The following is a 21360-nucleotide window of genomic DNA, read 5'->3' on the forward strand; positions in this document are numbered from 1 at the left end:
CTGCTAGCCAAGATCCATAAACCTGGAAATCCTGGACGCCCCATCATCTCAGGCATTGGCACCCTGACAGCAGGATTGTCTGGCTATGTAGACTCCCTCCTCAGGCCCTTCGTTACCAGCACTCCCAGCTATCTTCGAGACACCACTGACTTCCTGAGGAAACTACAGTCCATTGGTGATCTTCCTAAAAACACCATCCTAGCCACTATGGATGTAGAAGCCCTCTACACCAACATTCCACACAAAGATGGACTACAAGCCGTCAGGAACAGTATCCCCGATACTGTCACGGCTAACCTGGTGGCTGAACTTTGTGACTTTGTCCTGACCCATAACTATTTCACATTTGGTGACAATATATACCTTCAAATCAGCGGCACTGCGATGGGTACCCGCATGGCCCCACAGTATGCCAACATTTTTATGGCTGACTTAGAACAACGCTTCCTCAGCTCTCGTCCCCTAATGCCCCTACTCTACTTGCGCTACATTGATGACATCTTCATCATCTGGACCCATGGAAAAGAAGCTCTTGAGAAATTCCACCATGATTTCAACAATTTCCATCCCACCATCAACCTCAGCCTGGACCAGTCCACACAAGAGATCCACTTCCTGGACACTACGGTGCTAATAAGCGATGGTCACATAAACACCACCCTATATCGGAAACCTACTGACCGTTATTCCTACCTACATGCCTCTAGCTTTCATCCAGATCATACCACTCGATCCATTGTCTACAGCCAAGCGCTACGATATAACCGCATTTGCTCCAACCCCTCAGACAGAGACAAACACCTACAAGATCTCTATCATGCATTCCTACAACTACAATACCCACCTGCTGAAGTGAAGAAACAGATTGACAGAGCCAGAAGAGTACCCAGAAGTCACCTACTACAGGACAGGCCCAACAAAGAAAACAACAGAACGCCACTAGCCATCACCTTCAGCCCCCAACTAAAACCTCTCCAATGCATCATCAAGGATCTACAACCTATCATGAAGGACGACCCATCACTCTCACAGATCTTGGGAGACAGCCCCCCAATCTGAAGCAAATACTCACCAGCAACCACACACCACACAACAGAACCACTAACCCAGGAACCTATCCTTGCAACAAAGCCCGTTGCCAACTCTGTCCACATATCTATTCAGGGGATGCCATCATAGGGCCTAATCACATCAGCCACACTATCAGAGGCTCGTTCACCTGCGCATCCACCAATGTGATATATGCCATCATGTGCCAGCAATGCCCCTCTGCCATGTACATTGGCCAAACTGGACAGTCTCTACATAAAAGAATGAATGGACACAAATCAGACGTCAAGAATTATAACATTCAAAAACCAGTTGGAGAACACTTCAATCTCTCTGGTCACTCGATCACAGACCTAAGAGTGGCTATACTTAACAAAAAAGCTTCAGAAACAGACTCCAACGAGAGACTGCTGAATTGGAATTAATTTGCAAACTGGATTCAATTAATTTAGGCTTGAATAGAGACTGGGAATGGATGAGTCATTACACAAAGTAAAACTATTTCCCCATGGTATTTCTCCCTCCCACCCCACCCCCCACTGTTCCTCTGATATTCTTGTTAACTGCTGGAATTAGCCTACCTTGCTTGTCACCATGAAAGGTTTTCCTCCTTTCCACCCCTGCTGCTAGTGATGGCTTATCTTAATCACTCTCCTTACAGTGTGTATGATAAACCCATTGTTTCATGTTCTCTGTGTGTGTGTATATAAATCTCTCCTCTGTTTTTTCCACCAAATGCATCCGATGAAGTGAGCTGTAGCTCACGAAAGCTTATGCTCTAATAAATTTGTTAGTCTCTAAGGTGCCACAAGTACTTCTTTTCTTTTTGCGAATACAGACTAACACGGCTGCTACTCTGAAACCTGCTATCATGTCCTGTCATAAATATAAAGGGAAGGGTAACCACCTTTCTGTATACAGTGCTGTAAAATCCCTCCTGGCCAGGGGCAAAATCCTTTCACCTGTAAAGGGTTAAGAAGCTAAGGTAACCTCGCTGGCACCTGACCCAAAATAACCAATGAGGGGACAAGATACTTTCAAATCTGGAGCGGGGGGACAAAGTTTTGTCTGTCCGTGTGATACCTTTGCTGGGAACAGATCAAGGATGCAAGCCTTCCAACTCCTGTAAAATTAGTAAGTAATCTAGCTAGAAAATGCGTTAGATTTTCTTTTGTTTTTTGGCTTTTAAAATTCACTGTGCTGGAGGAAATGTGTATTCCTGTTTTTGTATCTTTTTGTAAATTAAGGTTTTGCCTAGAGGGATTCTCTATGTTTTGAATCTGATTACCCTGTAAAGAATTTACCATCCTGATTTTAGAGAGGTGATTCTTTTACCTTTTCTTTAAATAAAATTCTTCTTTTAAGAACATGATGGATTTTTCATTGTTCTTAAGATCCAAGGGTTTGGGTCTGTGTTCACCCATGCAAATTGGTGAGGATATTATTATCAAGCCTTCCCCAGGAAAGGGGGTGTGGGGCTTGGGGGGATATTTTGAGGGAAGATGTCTCCAAGTGGGCTCTTTCCCTGTTCTTTGTTTAATCACTTTGTGGTGGTAGCGTATCAGGTTTTTAAACTAAGCTGGTTCCCAAGGCAAGAAAGAAATCTGTGCCTTGGGGAAGTTTTAACCTAAGCTGGTAAGAATAAGCTTAGGGGGTCTTTCATGCAGGTCCTCACATCTGTACCCTTGAATTCAGTGAGGAAATAACCTTGACATGTCCCCTCTGTCTTCTCTTCTCCAGACTAAACACCCAATTTTTTCAATCTTCATAGATCATATTTTCTAGACCCTTAATAATTTTTGTTGCTCTTTTCTCTTCACTTTCTCCAATTTGTCCACATCTTTCCTTAAATATGGTGGCCAGAACTGGACATAATACTCCAACTGAGGCCTAATCAGGATGGAGTAGAGTAGAAGAATTACTTCTCGTGTCTTGCCTCCAACAATCCTGCTAATACACCTCAGAATGATGTTTGCTTTTTTTTGCAACAGTGCTACACTGTTGACTCTCATTTAGTTATGACCCCAGATCCCTTTCCACAGTACTCCTTCCAAGGCAGTAATTTCCCATTTTGTATAAGTGCAACTGATTGATTGTTCCTTCCTAAATGGAGTACTTTGTATTTGTCCTTGTTGAATTTTATCCTATTTTCTTCAGACCATTTCTCCAGTTTGTCCAGATCATTTTGAACTTTAATCTTATTCTCCAAAGCACTTGCAACCCCTTTCATCTTGATATGGTCTCAAAACTTTGTAAGTGTACTCTCTTTGATGAAGATATTGAACAGAAATGCATGCAGAACTGATCCTTGCGGTACCCCATTTGTTATGCCCTTCCAGCTTGACTGTGAACCACCGATAACTACTCTCTGGGAAGCTTTCCAATCAGTTATGCATCCACCTTAGAGTAGCTCCATGTAGGTTGTATTTCCCTAGTTTATTTATGAGGTCATGCGAGACAGTATCAAAAGCCTTACTAAAGTAAAGATCTACCTCTTCTCCCCCTTCAACATCCATGTTACCTCTCCCATACATTCATTACCCCCATCGTCTTCCAACAGCCCATGGGATGGTGGGGGTGAGGGGAACCCAAATAACTTTAGCTCCTAACATGGCTTACAATCAATTCAAGCTGACTAAACACAGATGAGATGGCCACTGTGAACAAGGCCTGAGTTAGGTTCACACATTTCAGCATTTCTTTGCAATTCGCTTTCACCCAACATCTATGTTCCAATACACAAATGAACAAAATAGAAATGATCTTTTCAGGTATGTTACTTGTATCAAAAGGCAGGGAAAATGTGTAAAAAAGCAGAGGTTCTTCTGTTTGTTGGGAAGGAAAAGATGCCTTGGATATGGGTCACAGGGATAAGAGGAACATAAAAAACAAACAAACAGAAGTCAGCTATATTGAAGCAATTAGCTAGGACAGTTAGTGTTATAACTACATTTTCACATTCTAAAGAGGTTGTGAGATATGTATCCATTCTAAAGTGAAGTCATCTCCAGCGTCTCACATTTAGAAGAGCTGAAGACCTGGCCACATTTTGCATATTTCAACCATGCTGATACAATGCAGCCTATACACACACCTTATTCCATCTATTAATTTGCAAAAACTTCATTCACAATCCTTGTGTTTCTTCTGTTTTAGAACTTTGATACTATTTGATTTGTGTTGTGCCTGTTGATTATTTTCAGTTTTGTTCTCCCATGCATCTTTCCCCCCCCGCAACCAGTGTCCCCCCCAAAAGATCAAACATATATAACCTAGTAGAAAATCAACATTAACATCATTAGAGGGTTGTTGGTTTTGTTCTTTCCTTTTTCTTTTGTAGAAGATGGTTATAAACCTTAACTGCGATTTTAAAAATACTGGCACTTGTCTGCTATCAGGAGCTGTAGCAGTAGCTTCAGTAGCTCTATGCTACCCAAGGATTCTAACACACTGACAAAATCCTCCAAGGGCTGGATTCACTAGCTTTCCAATTGCTGTAAATCGCTGGAGCAGTGCAACACAGGAGCCACAGTCAAGCCGGTTGGAAGGAGACCATATGGCTATTTTAAAAAAGAAACATTAATAAAAGCTACTAGTAGTGTTACTAGACCAGCTATCATTACTTCTGCATCATCATATGATATAAAATGAATGGTAAGTGGTCTGCAAAAGGAAATGAAATTAGCAGTTTCTTAAAATCACTATTTCAAACTTTCCCTGGTATTTCCAAGACAACTCATTAATGACACAGAAAATAGTTAACCCTATCTGCTGAATGTGCTTCTTTGGATTTCCAGGTATCAGTGATGTTTCCAATCAAACGCTAATTGATAAAAGATGATTAGCAATACATCTTTTTTTGATTGATAATGCTAAAACCTTTTTGTCTCAGGTAAATAAAGACAAGTATGTGAAGGTGAATGGCAAGTCTAATATGCTCATATTCATGATACATTAGTGATTCCAGCATAACAATAATAAATTATAGGTCTCTTTCTTTATTTTACTTTTGTGTGTGTTTCATTTTACATGTTGAATCCCAAATTAGATTGTATTGATATTTTAATAGTTTTTATTACATATATCTCCATCATGTCCTCTTTGTGGAGCATTATAACCTTTTTCTATAAAGCTTGGTATGTAAAATTTTAGTTGAGCTTTTCTATTGATCTTTTAAATAATTGCTACTTTGCAAGTATGTCAAAGTTTTAATAAAATTTAATTTGAGTTAATTTCAGTTTCTTTTTAAAAAACTGGGATTTTATTCTGATCACATTTTCCCCCAACTACTCCCTCTGCCTATACTGAGCTCAAATACCACAGTGGCAAACATTATAAAACAAGAACCAGAATACAAAGTGCTGCTTTGCGTGGGTCAGAGTAAAAATGGAATTTTCCCTAACAAGAATACTTGAGCAATGCCACAATTGAGAAATATTTCTTCCCCTTTGTCTCTTCCTCTAAGGGTCAAATCTTGGGGAGAAAGATGGGAAAGAACCAAAAGAAATGGGGACTTAGGAGTCATGAGTTAAAAAGAGCTTTTGGTCCTTTGAGCAACCCTGTTAGGCAGAGAATGGATTTTTCTACCTGAATTTGAAAAATTTTATTTTGGTGGTAGTAATCCAGATTTTTCTATGAGGAAGCAAAAGATTTAAGGCTGTAAAATGAGTTTCAAATTACCTATTTTCACAAAATATAATAATTTGGTATTCCTATCTCAACCTGTAATAATTATATCCAACAACATTTAGCACAAATGTCAGATTTGTTCAGGAAAGGCCTAGAATTAAGCCAGCAGGGTTTAAAGGAATGAATTAAAGATACTTTGCATGAGTTAGCTGGGAAAACCTACTCAATATCAGCCAGTGTTTCCAAGTATCTGCAAAATGTTATAAGCCCATCACTTCATTATTCAAATATCAATATTCTTAGAAAAGCTTAGAGGTGGAGAACATCAGAACGGCCACATTGGGTCAGACCAAAGGTCCATCAAGTCCAGTATCCTGTCCTCTGACAGTGGCCAATGGCAGGTGCCCCAAAGGGAATGAACAGACAGGTTATCATCAAGTGATCCATGCCCTGTCACCCAATCCCAGCTTCTAGCAAACAGAGGCTAGGGACACTATTCCTACCCATCCTGGATAATAGCCATTGATGGACCTATCTTCCATGAATCTATCTAGCTCCCTTTTGAACCCTGTTATAGTATTGGCCTTCTCAACACCCTCTGGCAAGGAGTTCCAGAGGTTGACAGTGCGTTGCATGAAAAAATACTTTCTTGTGTTTGGTTTAAACCTGCTACCTATTGATTTCATTTGGTGGCCACTTGTTCTTGTATTATGAGGCGTAAATAACACTTCCTTATTTACTTTTTCTATACCACTCATGATTTTATAGACCTCTATCACATCCCCCTTTAGTCGCTTCTTTTCCAAGCTGAAAAGTCCCAGTCTTATTAATCTCTCCTTATACAGAAGCCGTTCTATACCCCTAATAATTTTTGTTGCCATTTTCCAATTCCAATACATCTTTTTTGAGATGGGGTGACCACATCTGCACGTGTATTCAAGGTGTGGGCATACCATGGATTTATATAGAGGCAATATGATATTTTCTGTCTTCCTATCTATCCCTTTCTTGATGATTCCCAACATTCTGTTCGCTTTTTTGACTGCTGGTGCACATGGAGTGGATGATTTCAAAGAACTAGCCATAATAACTCCAAGATCTCTTTCTTGAGTGGTAACAGTTAATTTAGATCCCATCATTGTATATGTACAGTTAAAATTATGTTTTCCAATGTGCATTTATCAACATTAAATTTCATCTGCCATTATGTTGCCCGGTCACCCAGTTTTGTGAGATCCTTTTGTAGCTCTTCACAGTCTGCCTGAGACTTAACTATCTTTAGTAGTTTTGTATCATTTGCAAATTTTACCACCTCACTGTTTACCCCTTTTTCCAGATTGTTTATGAATATGTTAAATGGGACTGGGCCCAGTACTATTTACCTCTCTCTATTCTGAAAAATGACCATTTATTCCTACCCTTTGTTTTCTATTTTTTATCCAGTTACCAATCCATGAGAGGACTTCCCTCTTATCCCGTAACTGCTTAATTTGCTTAAGAACCTTTGGGGAGGGACCTCGTCGAAGGCTTTTTGAAAATCTAAATACACTATATCCACTGGATCTCCATTGTCCACATGCTTGCTGACCCCCTCAAAGAATTATAGTAGATTGGTGAGGCATGATTTCCCTTTACAAAAACCATGCTGACTTCCCAACAAATTATGTTCATCTATGTATCTGACAATTTTGTTCTTTACGATAGTTTCAACCTGGTACTAAAATGAGGTTTACTGGCCTGTAGTTGCCAGGGTCACCTCTGGACCCTTTTTAAAAATTGGCATCACATTAGTTATCCTCCAATCATTTGGTACAGAAGCTGATTTAAATGATAGGTTACAGACTACAGTTAGTAGTTCTGCAATTTCACGTTTGAGTTCCTTCAGAACTCTTGGGTGACTAACATCTGGTCGTGGTGACTTATTACTGTTTAGTTTATCAATTTGTTCCACACCCTCCCCTAATGAGGGAGTTTTTGTGCCCAGAATTCCTTGACAATATTTTAAATATTTATTCTTGTTTGCAACTTGTCATATGTTATAAGGCAACAAAGAAAAATTCCCTCAAAATACTTACACGTAATATGTTCAACTAAATCTTGGCAATAAGGTGTAAGTGATAAGGTGTAAGTAAGTAACATTGTATGCTGTATACGATAATATATATAATATTGTATACTATATAAATGGAGAAGTTTATTTTCAAAGTATACCATTATTAAATTGGAGGAATGGAGTTCCATGAGAATCTACTTGGTAATACTACTACAAATTGAGGACTCATAGGTTCCATTTTGTTGTTGTTGTTGTAGTAAAGGCTTTAAATGCCATTCAAAAGATCAGTAGAAATGATCAAGAATTAAATGACTAAAGAATAGTAATATTTTTTTTAAATTATCAATTGGCTGCTTTTAAGAGAGAATTTACTTAAGTGAAGTTGAAATAACAGTAATCCAAAGAATCAGCAGAGTCTTCATACAGTATATATAGTGAAAATTATTTAACACTCTTTGTTTTGCAAAGGCACAGAGGTCACACATTTAGGCCCAGACATCCTGTAGATAGCGTTTTTCTTGTCGTAATGTAGCCAAAGTTTTCATTGCTTCCAATTTGTCAACTCCAGCATCAGAACTTAAAATGTCCACTAAAGTATCATTCACATCTTTAGCCATGTGCTTCGCATCTCTAGAAAAGAGAGAGAGAGAAAAAAGAATAGTACTTATTAGCAGATTTCTCCTTTTACCGGCAGCCACAGATACAGGATGTTTTTGGAAACGAGCAGTACTTTTTAAAATAAAGAAGTTCAGAATTTATGTTGGCTTATACCATAGACATTAATTGCTCATGTACTTGGGAGTGGTGGCAACAGTAATACCTAAAACAGCTAAGACATGAAGCTTTCAATACATTCAAATGTATGTGGAGCAGAAACTCCAGATTTAAACTGGAAGAAAATAATTGCCTTCTGCTGGATGGAATTAGACTTCCTCAAGTGTTTGTAGTTATGCTGCCCGCTAGTTGCTCAGATACAGAAACAATAAAAGCCCTAATATTACTGACCACTTAGTAGTAGTAGCAGTAGCACAAGAAGCAGACTTCTGGTTTTAAAAGAGAAGCTACTGAGTTCTGGGCCCAATGCCACGTGTTCAATTAACTGTCTGTTTGTAAGTAATCAGGGATGCATTCCAAAGCGAGATGCTCCCAAAAATCCTGCACCTGCAAGTGTGTTAGATCTCCGTACATAAAAACCTCACACCATAAGGATGTTATCATTACAGAAAACATTCCCTAATGTCCCACAAGGGCAGGAAAAGAAGGCTAATGGAATTCTCCAAGGGAAGATATCCTGGATAGCAGTCTGCTGCTCCATACCTCCAAACCTATAGAGTGCCAGCTGAAGGGCTGTTATCACATACCTCCATAATTAATTACATGTATATATGTATCTATCTTCCACAAGAGTTAGACCATTTGCTTGTAGCCTGTCCTACTTTAACTGGAAAACACTACATGAACAAGAAACATTTTTGAAACATTATATGGTGAGAACAATCAATAGACTAGTGGAATACTTGGCCATAACCTAAGAAAAAGATTAAGCTGTAGAGGTGGACCATTAACATTATACTATAAAGTTAACACTCTAAAAAACAGGAATATTTCAGTACAGTAGAACCTCAGAGTTACAAACACTAGAGTTATGAACTGACCAGTCAACCACAGACCTCATTTGGAATTGGAAGTACACAATCAGGCAGCAGCAGAGACAAGACAAAAAAAAAGGGCTAAAAAAGTACAATACTGTGTTAAACGTAAACTACTAAAAGAAAGTAAGGGAAAGCAGCATTTTTCTTCTTCATAGTGAAGTTTCAAAGCTGTATTAAGGCAGTGTTCAGTTATAAACTTTTGAAAGAATCACCATGAAGTTTTGTTCAGAGTTACGAACTTCCATTCCCGAGCTGTTTGTAATTCTGAGGTTCTACTGCACTGTAAATGCCAGTCATTTACTTGATGCTACTGCAAGTCTTTCAAATGTATTCAACTATTTCTATTAAATGCTCCCTCTGTTAGGCACTCAAACTCTAGTCTACTCACCCACATACATAGAAACAACCTCTCTCCTTCAGCAGGACTCTGGCAACCTCTTTAGCACAAAGTCGAATGTTATCTTGCACATATTTAGTTGTTTTTTTTTCTGCTGCAGCTGGAGGGTCTCTTGAGAAACAAACCTTAAGATGAGTTAATGTGCCATTTTCAACAAAACTTCTGAGCTCATCTCTGAAAGACAATGCAAAAACATTAGAAATCAGTATCCAAAGCATAAATACAAGGTGCAACAGAGTTCCAATACTACCTACAGAACCTGCCTGAATAAGTAGTCTCTGTCCTGATGTCGGCAGCCAAAAAACAGCCATGTCTCTCCAAACTGCCAGTCTGTATGCTCTTCTTGGAGTTTCTGTCTAAATGCACAAGGAAAAAAAAAAAAGACACACACACACACAACGTGGAAACCCAGTCTTTTATTCAGTCAGTACTGCAACTATTACACTCACAGATCATCTAAACTCTGAGAACCTGATTCTCATTTGCACTAAGGCCCCTTTATGTTGGCAAAACAGCATAAAGGGGTCTTCACTCTAAAGCACTCAGCACTGACTTAACTCTATCACTGAAATCAACGGGAGCTTTGCCACTGACTTCAAAGGGAGAGAAGCGAGGCCAACAACGAGCCCTTTTGAAAATCCCTCCCTACAATCCTGAATAATGAAAGCGATACTATCATCCTTAGTATCTTTCTTTAGGAAGCATTACACAAATATTTGGGGAGAAAAATCTGCTCAAGCCATTTTCAGCATACTGCATATCTATCATTTCCAACTTTATAGGAGTAATCTTGGCAATACTAAATTATGGCGAGTTAGTTTTACTGCTAAAAATAATGCCCAAAATAGAAAAAAATGTACTTAGTTTTTATCTGTGACTTTGTTTAACTTTTTTTTTTTTTTAGAAATATTTCGTATAATCACTGCACAATTTGGTGTTGACATTCTATTAACCTTTTAAAGTGAGATATGGAAAGTATTTCAAGATCTAAAGAAATGCTATAGTGATGAGAAATAAACACTAAGTTTGTACAAATGGATTCAGTTAATAACAAGCACAGATCCAAAGTTTTACTCATCCCTTTAACATAACCTATTTTAAAATATGGCTACCAGAACCCTCTCTCCCTCATCATCTGACTTTCCCTGGTAAAGGGAAGGAATCAGGAAGGTCCCAAGACAATCTATACTTATTCCTACCGTATCTAAAACCCTTCATTCATTATACTCCCACCCAATGACCACTTTTCTCTCCCCTTTACACCTTTCCAATGGTATTGTGGGACCCACCACATCTGGCAGCATCTCTCAAGAGTCCCAATTCCAGTTTAGCCAAAGTCCCACCTGCTCTGGGGTAAGGCTTTGCCATACCTGCCAAGTTCCAATGAATTCTTCAAGAGACATTTGCCATGGAACAAAAAGACATGAGCTAGTTTCTGCCAGGAGACCTGCACAGTAGGATGCTTACCTGTGGGAAAATCATAGTTTTGCTCCTTTCCCTGAACTAAGCTCTCCCGAATTGTACTCCCCTTTGGTGAATTCTGTTCCCCTCCTAATTCATTCTCTCACCATGCTCTCTCTGATGGAAGGAGGCAAAGCAGTTAGCTGCCATTGTTTCACAATAGCCAATGATGGCTAAGAATGGTCACTGCAGGGAAAATCTTGCTGCTGCTTATTATTGATTGTGTGTAAGCCAACCGGGTAGATGATGTTCCAATGAGGCTGTGAGAAGGCACAAGGGAGCAGAGCAAATGCATGACTCTGGGTAGCCCTGTTTACCAGAAAGATCACAAGTGGACCTGTGTCCTGTCACTGTTAGAAGGGCTTCCTGGATTGGTGTGGGGGAATTGCCTTGCAAAATTCTGATGCTGCTTGAGATGGGAAGAGGGCCTTGGTTTCCCCCAACAAAAGCTGAAGTGCTGCCTAGGGTTGGCAGAAGAGGGGCCCTGGTCTGAAACATCAAAGATATGAGAAGACAGGGGCAATGAGGGGGGTCCTGGGATCAGTCAGAGGAAGGGAAATGTCACTGCAGACAAAGCCTTCAAAAAGTTTGGATATTTTGGATCAGCTTTTCTAAACATCTGAATTTTCAGGTGTTTACGAGAACCAAACATTTTAGCTTCACATCTGTTTACCAGCAACACTGTAGTATTTTGGGTGAAGTGACATTAAAAATTAAAGCTTTGGAATATCAAACTTTTACCCCAAATCAACAGAATGCCAGCACATTCTTATGGGTTGGTTTAATTAAAATATGATACACATATTACCATACACAACTAACAAATCACAAAAAGTACATCTGTATGCAATGCATTATTATTCATCAAACATTTTAAGCTTTTCTTGTTAGGACTTTTCAGTGTGATAAAAAGACTAATCACATCATTTGAGACTAATCTCAATTATATAAGCAGTTACCCGCATCCCATAAGAAATACTAATGAGAGAAGTTCTTGGTCCAACACAAACCCACATAAATCACAATTTCACGGACTTTCAGAAGTGGCTGCCAATGCAATCCATGGGCATCTACATCTGACTAACAGACTATGTACAAAAAGAAAACCCAGAATGAAAGCTAGCTTTTTTTTCCTAACACAAAACTCTTCAGAAGAAAGGAACTAAAAGTTTCAACTCACAAACTACTGTGTTTAGAAGATCAGTGAATAGTTTTAAAATTAAAAAAAACTCCATGGTCACTAAGCTTTTGTAACTATTGTTTTTTGAAATGTGTTGCGCATGTCCATTCCATGTTAGAAGGAGGTGGGCTTGGAGTTCACGGACATGCTGACTGCAACACTGTTCTTCTGAACCTAGCATCGTCTTGAACCTGTTGAGTGATGGCATAGTGGGATGCAAAGGTATGCATCAATAGTCAAGGTGCGACCCTGTAGATTGGAACCTGTGCGAGGAATGCTGCTGAAGAGGCCTGAGCACTCATGGAACGTGCAGTTATGATGGCAGGAAGTGGGACCTTCACTTGTTCATAACATGCCCCAGTGCAGGAGATTACCCAGGATGAGATCCTCTGGGCTGACACTGGAAGTCCTTTCACCCTTTCCGTTAACTGCTACAAAGATTTGTGTGGATTTGCAAAAGGATTTAGTCCTCTCAATATAGAAGATGAGGGCATGCTTAACATCTAAGTGAATCTGGCGCTCTTCTGAGTTCTTGGGAGGCTTCGAGAAGAAGACTGACAAGAAAATGGCCTGGGTGCTATCAAACTGCAAAACCACCTCTGGTAGGAAGGCTGGGTGCAGATGTACTTGGACTTTGTCCTTGAAGAACACCGCAAAAGAAACAACAAAAAAGACAAGAATGTGCAAAGCACCATATTTGTGTTTCTATTCTGTTTAGATCCAGTAAAAACAATAGACAACTGCACATTATTTTTATTATTGAGTCTGCAAAAAGAATCTCTACATAAATAAATTACGATATTTGGACATGTATATTTTGTGTGTTTTTCCTAAAGTTAATTAAGTATTTTAGGAAAAAAACTGCCAGAGTGACCACCAACAAAAGCTGGTGGCTGCACTCTGAGGCTACCAAAAAAATTGTTGTGAGAACCCCTGCCGTAGAGGATGGCTTCCTACTACCTAGCAAGACCTGGTGAATTTGTTCGAAACAGGCCTGCTCCTCTGGGTTCAGCCATGTAACATCCATGCAGTTAGGTGAAGGGAGTCGAGGTTTGGAAGGAGTAACTGGCTGTGGTCTTGTGAGATCAGGTCTGGACGGAGCGGAAGCAGGGTTGCTACTGATGGATCTAGTAGTGTGCCAAACCACTGTTGGGGTGGCCACACTGGGGCTGTAAGAATAACACTCGCCTTGTCCCATTTGATTTTCAGGAGGACCTTGTGAACCAGAGGGACTGGGGGAAATGCGTAGAACAGGAGTTCTGTCCATGGAAGTAGAAAGACTTCACAGAGGGAGCCTCGGCTGTGCCCCCATAGTGAGCAAAATCTAATGGCATTTTCTGTTCTGCTTGGTCACGAACAGATCTATCTGGGGAGACCCCCATCTTTGGAAGATGAAGCTGGTGACCTCTGGGTGAAGGGATCACTTGTGGTGAGAGGAAAAGAATCTCCTGATTCTTGTCATCCACAAGTGTATTCCAGGCTCCCAGAAGATGTAAAAGCTTGCGTTGGATGTACTTCATGCAGAAGTTTCATAGACGGATGGCCGCCTGACACAGGGTGGAGGATTGAGCTCCTCCCTGCTTGTGGATACAGAACGTGGCCACGATGTTGTCTGTCAAAGCTTGCACCACCTACCTGAGATCTGAGCAAGGAAGACTTGGCAGCTTAAGCAAACCGCCCTGAGTTCCCTGACATTTATGTGCAGGGAAAGTTCTTCCTGGGACCACAGGCCCTGAGTCCTCAGGCTGTCCAGGTGGGCTCCCCAACCTAGGACTGATGCATCTGACTCTAGGGACCCTGACAGCTGTGGGAGCCACAAAGGGGACTCCCATCATTACTGAACTTGGGTGAGGCACGGACCAGGGATGGAACAGTGACCACCAAGTCCAAATGGTGTCTGTTTGGGAAGTAAACTCAAGATAGCCACATCTGCAGGGACCTGAGGCCAAACTTGCATGCGGGACCATGTAAGTGCATGCGGCCAAGTGCCCCAGTAGCTTAAGGCAAGCTAGACTGTTGTAAATGGGTGGACCATGACCTTGGATATCAGGTCCAACAGTCTGGAAACAGGCCTCCAAGAGGAAGGCTCTGGCTTGGATCAAGTCGAGCACTGCCCTGATAAATTCTGTTCTCTAAACTGGAATAAGAGTCCACCTTTGCTGGTTTATCAACAGGCCCAGTGCTCAGAAGGTGGCTTGGACCATGCTGATGTTCTTTACTTGAGCCTTCGAATGACCCTTGATCAGCCAGTCATCGAGGTATGGGCAGACCTAAATGCCTCACAGTCTGAGGAAAGCAGCTACCACTACCATGCAATTCATGAAGATCTAGGGGGCTGTGGACCAACTGAAGGGAAGGACTGTGAATTGGTAGTGAGTTTGGTTTACAATAAACATATGAACTCTCCTGTGGCCACGGAAGATAAAAATGTGAAAGTAAATGTCCTTAAACTCGAGAGTGGTGTACCAGTCCCCTGGAACCAGGAAGGGAATAATGGAGGCCATGTGAAACCTCAGTTTCTTGAAATATTTGTTGAGATGACATAGGTCCCGAATGAGTTGAAGGCCCTCCCTTGGATTTTGAGATTAGAAATATTGTGAATAAAACCCCTTCCCTCATGTCTTGAGGAACCTCCTCCATGGCCCCCATCTGTAGAATGATCTGCACCTCCTGGATGGGGACCTGCTCGTGAGAAGGGTCCCTGAAGAGGGATAGCGTTGGGGGATAGGAAGGAGGGGTGGGTGAAAACTGGAGGGCATAGCCAACCATCACTGTATTTAGCATCCAGCAGCCTGATGTTATGCAGGACCACACCAGGCGGAAGCAGGATGGTCAGTCGAAAAATCAGGGGGAGGCAGGATCTGCGACAAGAACTGGTATGGCACCCTTGGGCGCATCTTCAAAAGGCCTGCTTGGGCCCATTGGAGTACCCATGCAACCCGGCTGGGAAGTTGAGGTGGATGGAAGCGGTTGACGTTGCTGGTAACCTCTCCCTTTCTTTAAAAAGGGTTCTTTCTTAGAGGTGAAGCCTAGAAGTGTGGTGGCTGTTGGGGCCTGAAATGCTTCCATGAAGTAGATGAAGCATGGTGGCCCTTGAGTCCTTCAGGCCATACAGTCTCATGTCTGTCTGTCTCAAAAATAATGATGAGCCTTCAAAAGGGAGATCCTGGATTGATTGCTGGACTTTGTGAGGTAGATCTGAGAATTGAAGCCAAGAGCATAACCTTATGGTGACAGTGGAAGCCACTATTCTACCTTCTGGGTCAGCTGCATCCAGTGCTACCTGGAGTGAGCTCCTGGCAACATTCTTCCTCTCCTTTTAAGACAGCAGAGAAATCCTGCCTTGAGTCATGAGGCAGACAGTCTCTGAACTTGGACAAGGAGTCCCTCAGATTACAGTCATATCTCCCCAGTAGGGATTGCTGGTTTGAGATACACAGCTATAAACTACCTGTTGAATAAACTTTCCTCCAAACAGGTCCAGCTTTCTTGCATCCTTTTGTTTGGGGGTAGCACTTGTCTGGCCCTCTTGTTAGCCAGACACAATGAGGGACCCTAGAGGAGGGTGGGAGTATGGGTACTAGTACCTGTTGGCTGGCACTTAAAATATCTTTTCAGCACTCTGAGGTGGGGGGCAGAGAAGAAGGAGTTTGCCACAGGGCCTTGACTGGACCCATTACTGCCTCATTAATGGGCATATTAGAAGTTGCTGCAGCCATGTCGATAAGGCTGTGGGATGATTCCTAAAACTCCTCAGTCTATACCCCCAGTTTAGCTGCTATCAGCTTCAGTGGGTCCTAATGGACCCTGAAGTTGTCCTGCGGAAGGTAGCTACTCGGCTCAGAGATTGACTTGTCTGTGGAAGAGGCAACAGCGGCTTGTACCGGACAGGGGGCTTTTTCCTTTTCCTCATCCCCAAGAACGTCGATGGGAGCCACATCCTGAACATTGGTACCAGGATTGGTACAGGAATTGGGGTCCAGTGCTGAGCAGGAAGGAGCGGTAGCCAGCCTCCTAGAAGCCAGCGAGTAAGATCAATGGGAGGGGTGACCCGATACCAGGGAAACCCCCAGGGGTTCCAGTAAGGCCACTGCACAGACCACTGTTCACTTGGCCAGGCACTGAGGGGCTGACCAGTACTGACCAATGTCCAGAGATGCACAGAATGGGTACTGGTGGTGGCCCTTTGGCTGGACAAAGGGTTCCATCTCAGATTCAGAGTCCCCACGAAGTGACCACGGTGGAGGAGTACCCCCCCCCCCCCCCGTCTCCATTCGGTGCCAAGGATCTGGAGACCAGTGGCAGAACAGAGACGGTCACAAAGAGGGTATCAGGCATGGCTTGTGCCCCAGGCTCCCTCCTGCTCACAGTCAGCGGAGATGGCAGCTGTCCCATCGGAGTTGGTGGAACCAGGAGTGCCAATAAGTCCCTGTGCTGCAAAGGCCTCAGAGGTTGACAGTATCGTCAATCTGCTGGTGCCACCCTGGCTTCTGGCTGTCAGGAGAGGGTCCCGCACTGGACTTGAAACTCTGGACCATGGTGCTGTGGGACCATGGATGGAGAAGTGCTAAATATGAAAAATTAACACTTAAACTTATATTATTTATCGTGTCAAAAAGATGTCTGATAAAACTGTCAGTGTTCTAACAGACATTTAAAATGCCTTTCTGCCAACACTGAAGGCAACATTTTTGAAATTAACAATACAGAAAAATTTAAATAATTACAGTATTTTCTTCATTTGGGAAACCAGGCCTTGCATTTCTTTGTTGCACTGTTTGCAGTTTGCACGCATGCCTATCTTACCCACAGGTAGAGGAACTTCATTAAAAATATTCCCAAACTGGGTCTCTTTTATGGCCTGCTGCCATTATAGGTTTTCCATTCTAGTAAGAGAATGGTATGGTAGATCTCAAATCAATTAAGGCTACACTCAGAAAGACCTCAAGACTTCTGGAATATGTTGCTCAAACAATTTCACTTTTGTTTCTACTGCCTGTCCCTCCCTTCTCACATTTATCTCCAGACTTCTTCTCCTCGTCCAGATCTCTTCCGCCCCCAATAATCTTCTATTCATTGAACTTTCTTAAACTTTGCACTTTTAGAGAGAGGTAAGGGATTGACTCTGTGTACACACATTTGCAGAGGGACAATAGGGTTGAGGTCTGTTAATTCTCACCTCTATATTATTTATTTATTCATTCAAAAACATTTTTGCTGTTAACGAGCATGTTCTCTCTGTAGAGGCAAATCCACAGTTTGAGAACTGCAAAACTAAGTATCTCTGATGATATCTTTTAGACTGAGCACTGAGTCCCATTAGGTAGATAGAAAGTAATAAAATAATCTATACAGAAGCCCTTGGAACCCCATAAGATTCAGTCCCTAATCCATGAACTATTGGAACTCATTTACAAAACTTTTCTTAAACATTACATGAATATATTGTCTCATACTACACAATTAGAATTTATAATCCCTATTCCATGATGAGATATCTTTGAGCTATAATGTATCTTAATTAAATCTATCTTTAGATAGGTTTTTTCCTCAAAAAGCATTTTATCAAAAAAAATCTGATTTAAATAAAAAACAGATTTAAAATATTACAAAAACATTGATTTTTATCCACCGTGAGCAAAAGAGAGCCCATCAACAATAGGAGAGAGGGTCTTCTAACTATTTACACTAATACTACTTATACTATATATTTACTAACTATACTTAAAACTAAAACTATGCAACAGAGTACAAAACCACTGAGAAGAAGCCTTGCTGAAGCAAGAGGAATTGTTTCAGCAACTGTCATGGGCACTAAGAAGGAACAGAGGGTGTGTGGCTAGCATCACTCCTTAATCTGGTGCATGGCATCAGAGGGCGCTAGAGACTGCCTGATAGATATCACTGACGGAAAATTTTCCAGCAATGGTGCAATGCAGCTCACACATGCCTAATGTGGAATGCACATCAGCAAGCCCTTGAAGAATTTATTAAGTAAAATTTGTGGACTGTCAAAAATAAGATTAAAAACAAACCTGATCAATCAGGTGCAAGCAATGTTGGATGGAAGTTTGTGAAATTCAAATAATATTTTTGAGCAAGATCTAAGATTTTTTTATGTTGTTTCAAGATGTTCTTGTTTGGACACTGGGTGTTTATGCATTCCCCAAAACACTGCAGATTTACAGAACTGTGGTATATTTTAAAGTTAGGATCTTATCAGATGATTAAGCACTCAAATTCAAAGCACTAATTTTTGTTCTTTAGTATATGCTTTAAGCAGTTTGGTTGGAAACACTGAATGGAACTTGAAAAAAGCATGGAATACATACATTAGTCCCATGATCTTAGCACCAAACTCTCAAATACTAGTCTCAGATCTGACAATAATTGCCTCTGTGCCTTGGGTCAGTCACTTTCCCTCTTTTTCCTTCTGAGTTTTCCCTCATCTTTAAAGAAATGTGGATAGTTATACCTACCTACTTACTGGAAGTATTGTGAGGATCATTTAATGTGTGTACAGCACTTTGAAGACTAAAAGCAATATATAATAATAAATAATAAAAGTTGTTATTATTAATAGGAATGTGTTCTTCAGTATGTTCTACCATAGGTTCCAAAATGTTCAGGGCAATCAAAACATACACAGTCAACACCCAGAGAACCTTCCATACTCACTAAGGGCCTGATTCTGCTCAGAATCACGGAAACTCCATGCCCCTCAGGTCTCCTCAGCAACAGAGGCTACTCTGTGTCCTGAGAGAGAATTCCCCTAGCCCCGCCTCCAAAAGGCAGTCATACATAACTTGGGCGGATGCCTACCTCTTTCCCATTCCCAGAATCTATCCAGTTCAATTGCAATAAAATGCATTCAAGCTTTGAAAAATGATGCTGGGGAGGCTTACAGCTTGCTTAATGCCATCTGAACATCCTAGTGTGGGGAAATAGATGGGAGGAAAGGGTTAGATTGCATCCCACATGAAGGATTGATTTAAAGGGGATGTGGAGCCTGAAGACATCATCTTGGCTTTCTGTTCAGAAACAGAGCTAGCTAGAAGACACTGGGGATGAGAGGAACTCTTTATCCCTGCCCTGCGATGGGAATGAGGAGGGGAGGGGAAGAAGCAGAGAGAGCACCATCTCACTCTACAAAGTATATTGCAGCGTTGTTGGTTGTTTTGGTTTCTTCCTCACCTATTGATAGAGCTGTGCAAGGAGGGTACTATACTTCATTTATATCTTCTTTGCAGCTTCATGCTGTGGAGTGCATCCATTTCCTTTCCCTTCCTCAGTCTCTTACACACCAACCTAACCTCTCCCAATGCACAGCCACTTCAGATGACCTACGTGCCCCAAAAGATGATGCAAGCCATGGTTAGGATTGAGTGCTAAATATGAAAATTAACACTTAAACTTATATTATTTATCATGTCAAAAAGATGTCTGATAAAAGTGTCAGTGTCCTAACAGACATTTAAAATGCCTTTCTGCCAACACTGAAGGCAACATTTTTGAAATTAACAATACAGATAAATTTAAATAATTACAGTTTGTGTTACAATTCTGTTACGGTCAGCTCCTCACAGTATTTGGAAGGAAACCTGTCAGCGTGACACATTTTATAAGGAGTCACAGGAGGCATAAGGGCACTCGCCAAAGAAAATCTACCAATTCAAATACAGCTTAAAAGATGAGTGTGAGATTCCTTGGAAATACAAATGATGTGTGAAGTCATGTGTGGATGTAGCAGCTTTCACAGTTATGCATCCAGGACTACATCCTCAAATGGCATATATTAGCGTTGCTCCATTGATTTAATGAAGCTCTGCCAATTTATACCAGTTGAGCACCAGAGTCCGAGTCCTCCAGAAAATTCGGGGAACTCGGACTAAATATAGAAGGCCAAATTCTGCCTTTTATATGCTCATGCACCTTGAAAGAATACACCTGGTATCTATACAAGCCGCATATAACACTTTGCTCTTACAGAACTTTTTTAATCTAAGGATCTCCTGGTATTTTACAAACAATAATTAAATCTCACTATTTGTGGGAGCTATAGGTAATGTGAGGTACAGATTGGTTAAGAGACTTGTTCAAGGTCACACAATACATAACAGAACTAGAAATAGAGGCCAGGAGTTCTGGCTCCCAGTCTTTTGTTCTAACCACTGCACACATCCTTCCTCTTATAAAGAATTTATCACTATGTATCAAATGTTATTCCTACAAAGTAGGCATTGATATGTTTGAAAGGAAATAGTATTTAAATTCAGCTCAGACAGAACAGGAGCACATAAAGCCGTATGATGCCCTCTCACTTTCCCTCAATCGCTGTGTACTTTGTGTCCTCTGAAATGTGTGTGTGCCAGACACATTGTAATAATCAGTTTCATTTTGGAAATTTTGTTGACATTTTTGTTAAAAGACTAAATGTGATAAATTTGCTGCTCACTAACGCTTCAATTCAATAAAGCACTTAAGCCCATGCAAGTGTGTTGCTGAGTAAGGTCCCCAATGCTCATCCACCTTTGCAATATGCTTTGAAATCTACTAGTGAAAAGTGCTTTATAACAGCAAAAGTATTACTACCACCACCATGGGGAATAAATTTAATAAGACCTTTCCAAATGAATGAATCAATAAATGGAAATTAAGGTGGAACTGTTTGAGCATATTGTGTGTGAGCACGCATCTTAGGTTCTGATAGCATTTTTTTTTCCTTTTTGTTGTGATTTTTCTAGCTGCTAGGAATGCTCTTTCAAATGATTTTTCTCCTGATCAGAGATCATTCTAGATAAGCTTCTGCTGCAGCATCTAAAGAAAACTGAAGAGAAATTTAATAGAGCCTATCTTGCTTCTCCTCCCTGGTTCAAGAGTGGATTGAAGGATAATTGAGATGACATGTTTAAGAGCTACTGAAAATGACCACTGGCCC

General features: G+C 41.0%; 1 protein-coding gene across 1 annotated transcript in view; it reads right to left on the bottom strand.

The window, feature by feature from the left end:
• Positions 1 to 5032: 5032 nt before the first annotated feature.
• The window catches only part of MTRR (5-methyltetrahydrofolate-homocysteine methyltransferase reductase), a 118100-nt gene continuing 101772 nt past the window's right edge, over positions 5033 to 21360 (bottom strand). Inside the window, exons 15-17 of the mRNA XM_043507118.1 lie at positions 10045 to 10137; positions 9773 to 9955; positions 5033 to 8362 (exon numbers count right to left, since the gene is read on the bottom strand). Coding sequence (XP_043363053.1) covers positions 8218 to 8362; positions 9773 to 9955; positions 10045 to 10137 — 421 coding nt within the window. The 3' untranslated portion in view covers positions 5033 to 8217. The remainder of the gene's footprint in view (positions 8363 to 9772; positions 9956 to 10044; positions 10138 to 21360) is intronic.

The sequence above is a fragment of the Dermochelys coriacea genome, chromosome 2 (genome assembly GCF_009764565.3).
Source record: "Dermochelys coriacea isolate rDerCor1 chromosome 2, rDerCor1.pri.v4, whole genome shotgun sequence".
NCBI classification, from domain to species: domain Eukaryota; kingdom Metazoa; phylum Chordata; order Testudines; family Dermochelyidae; genus Dermochelys; species Dermochelys coriacea.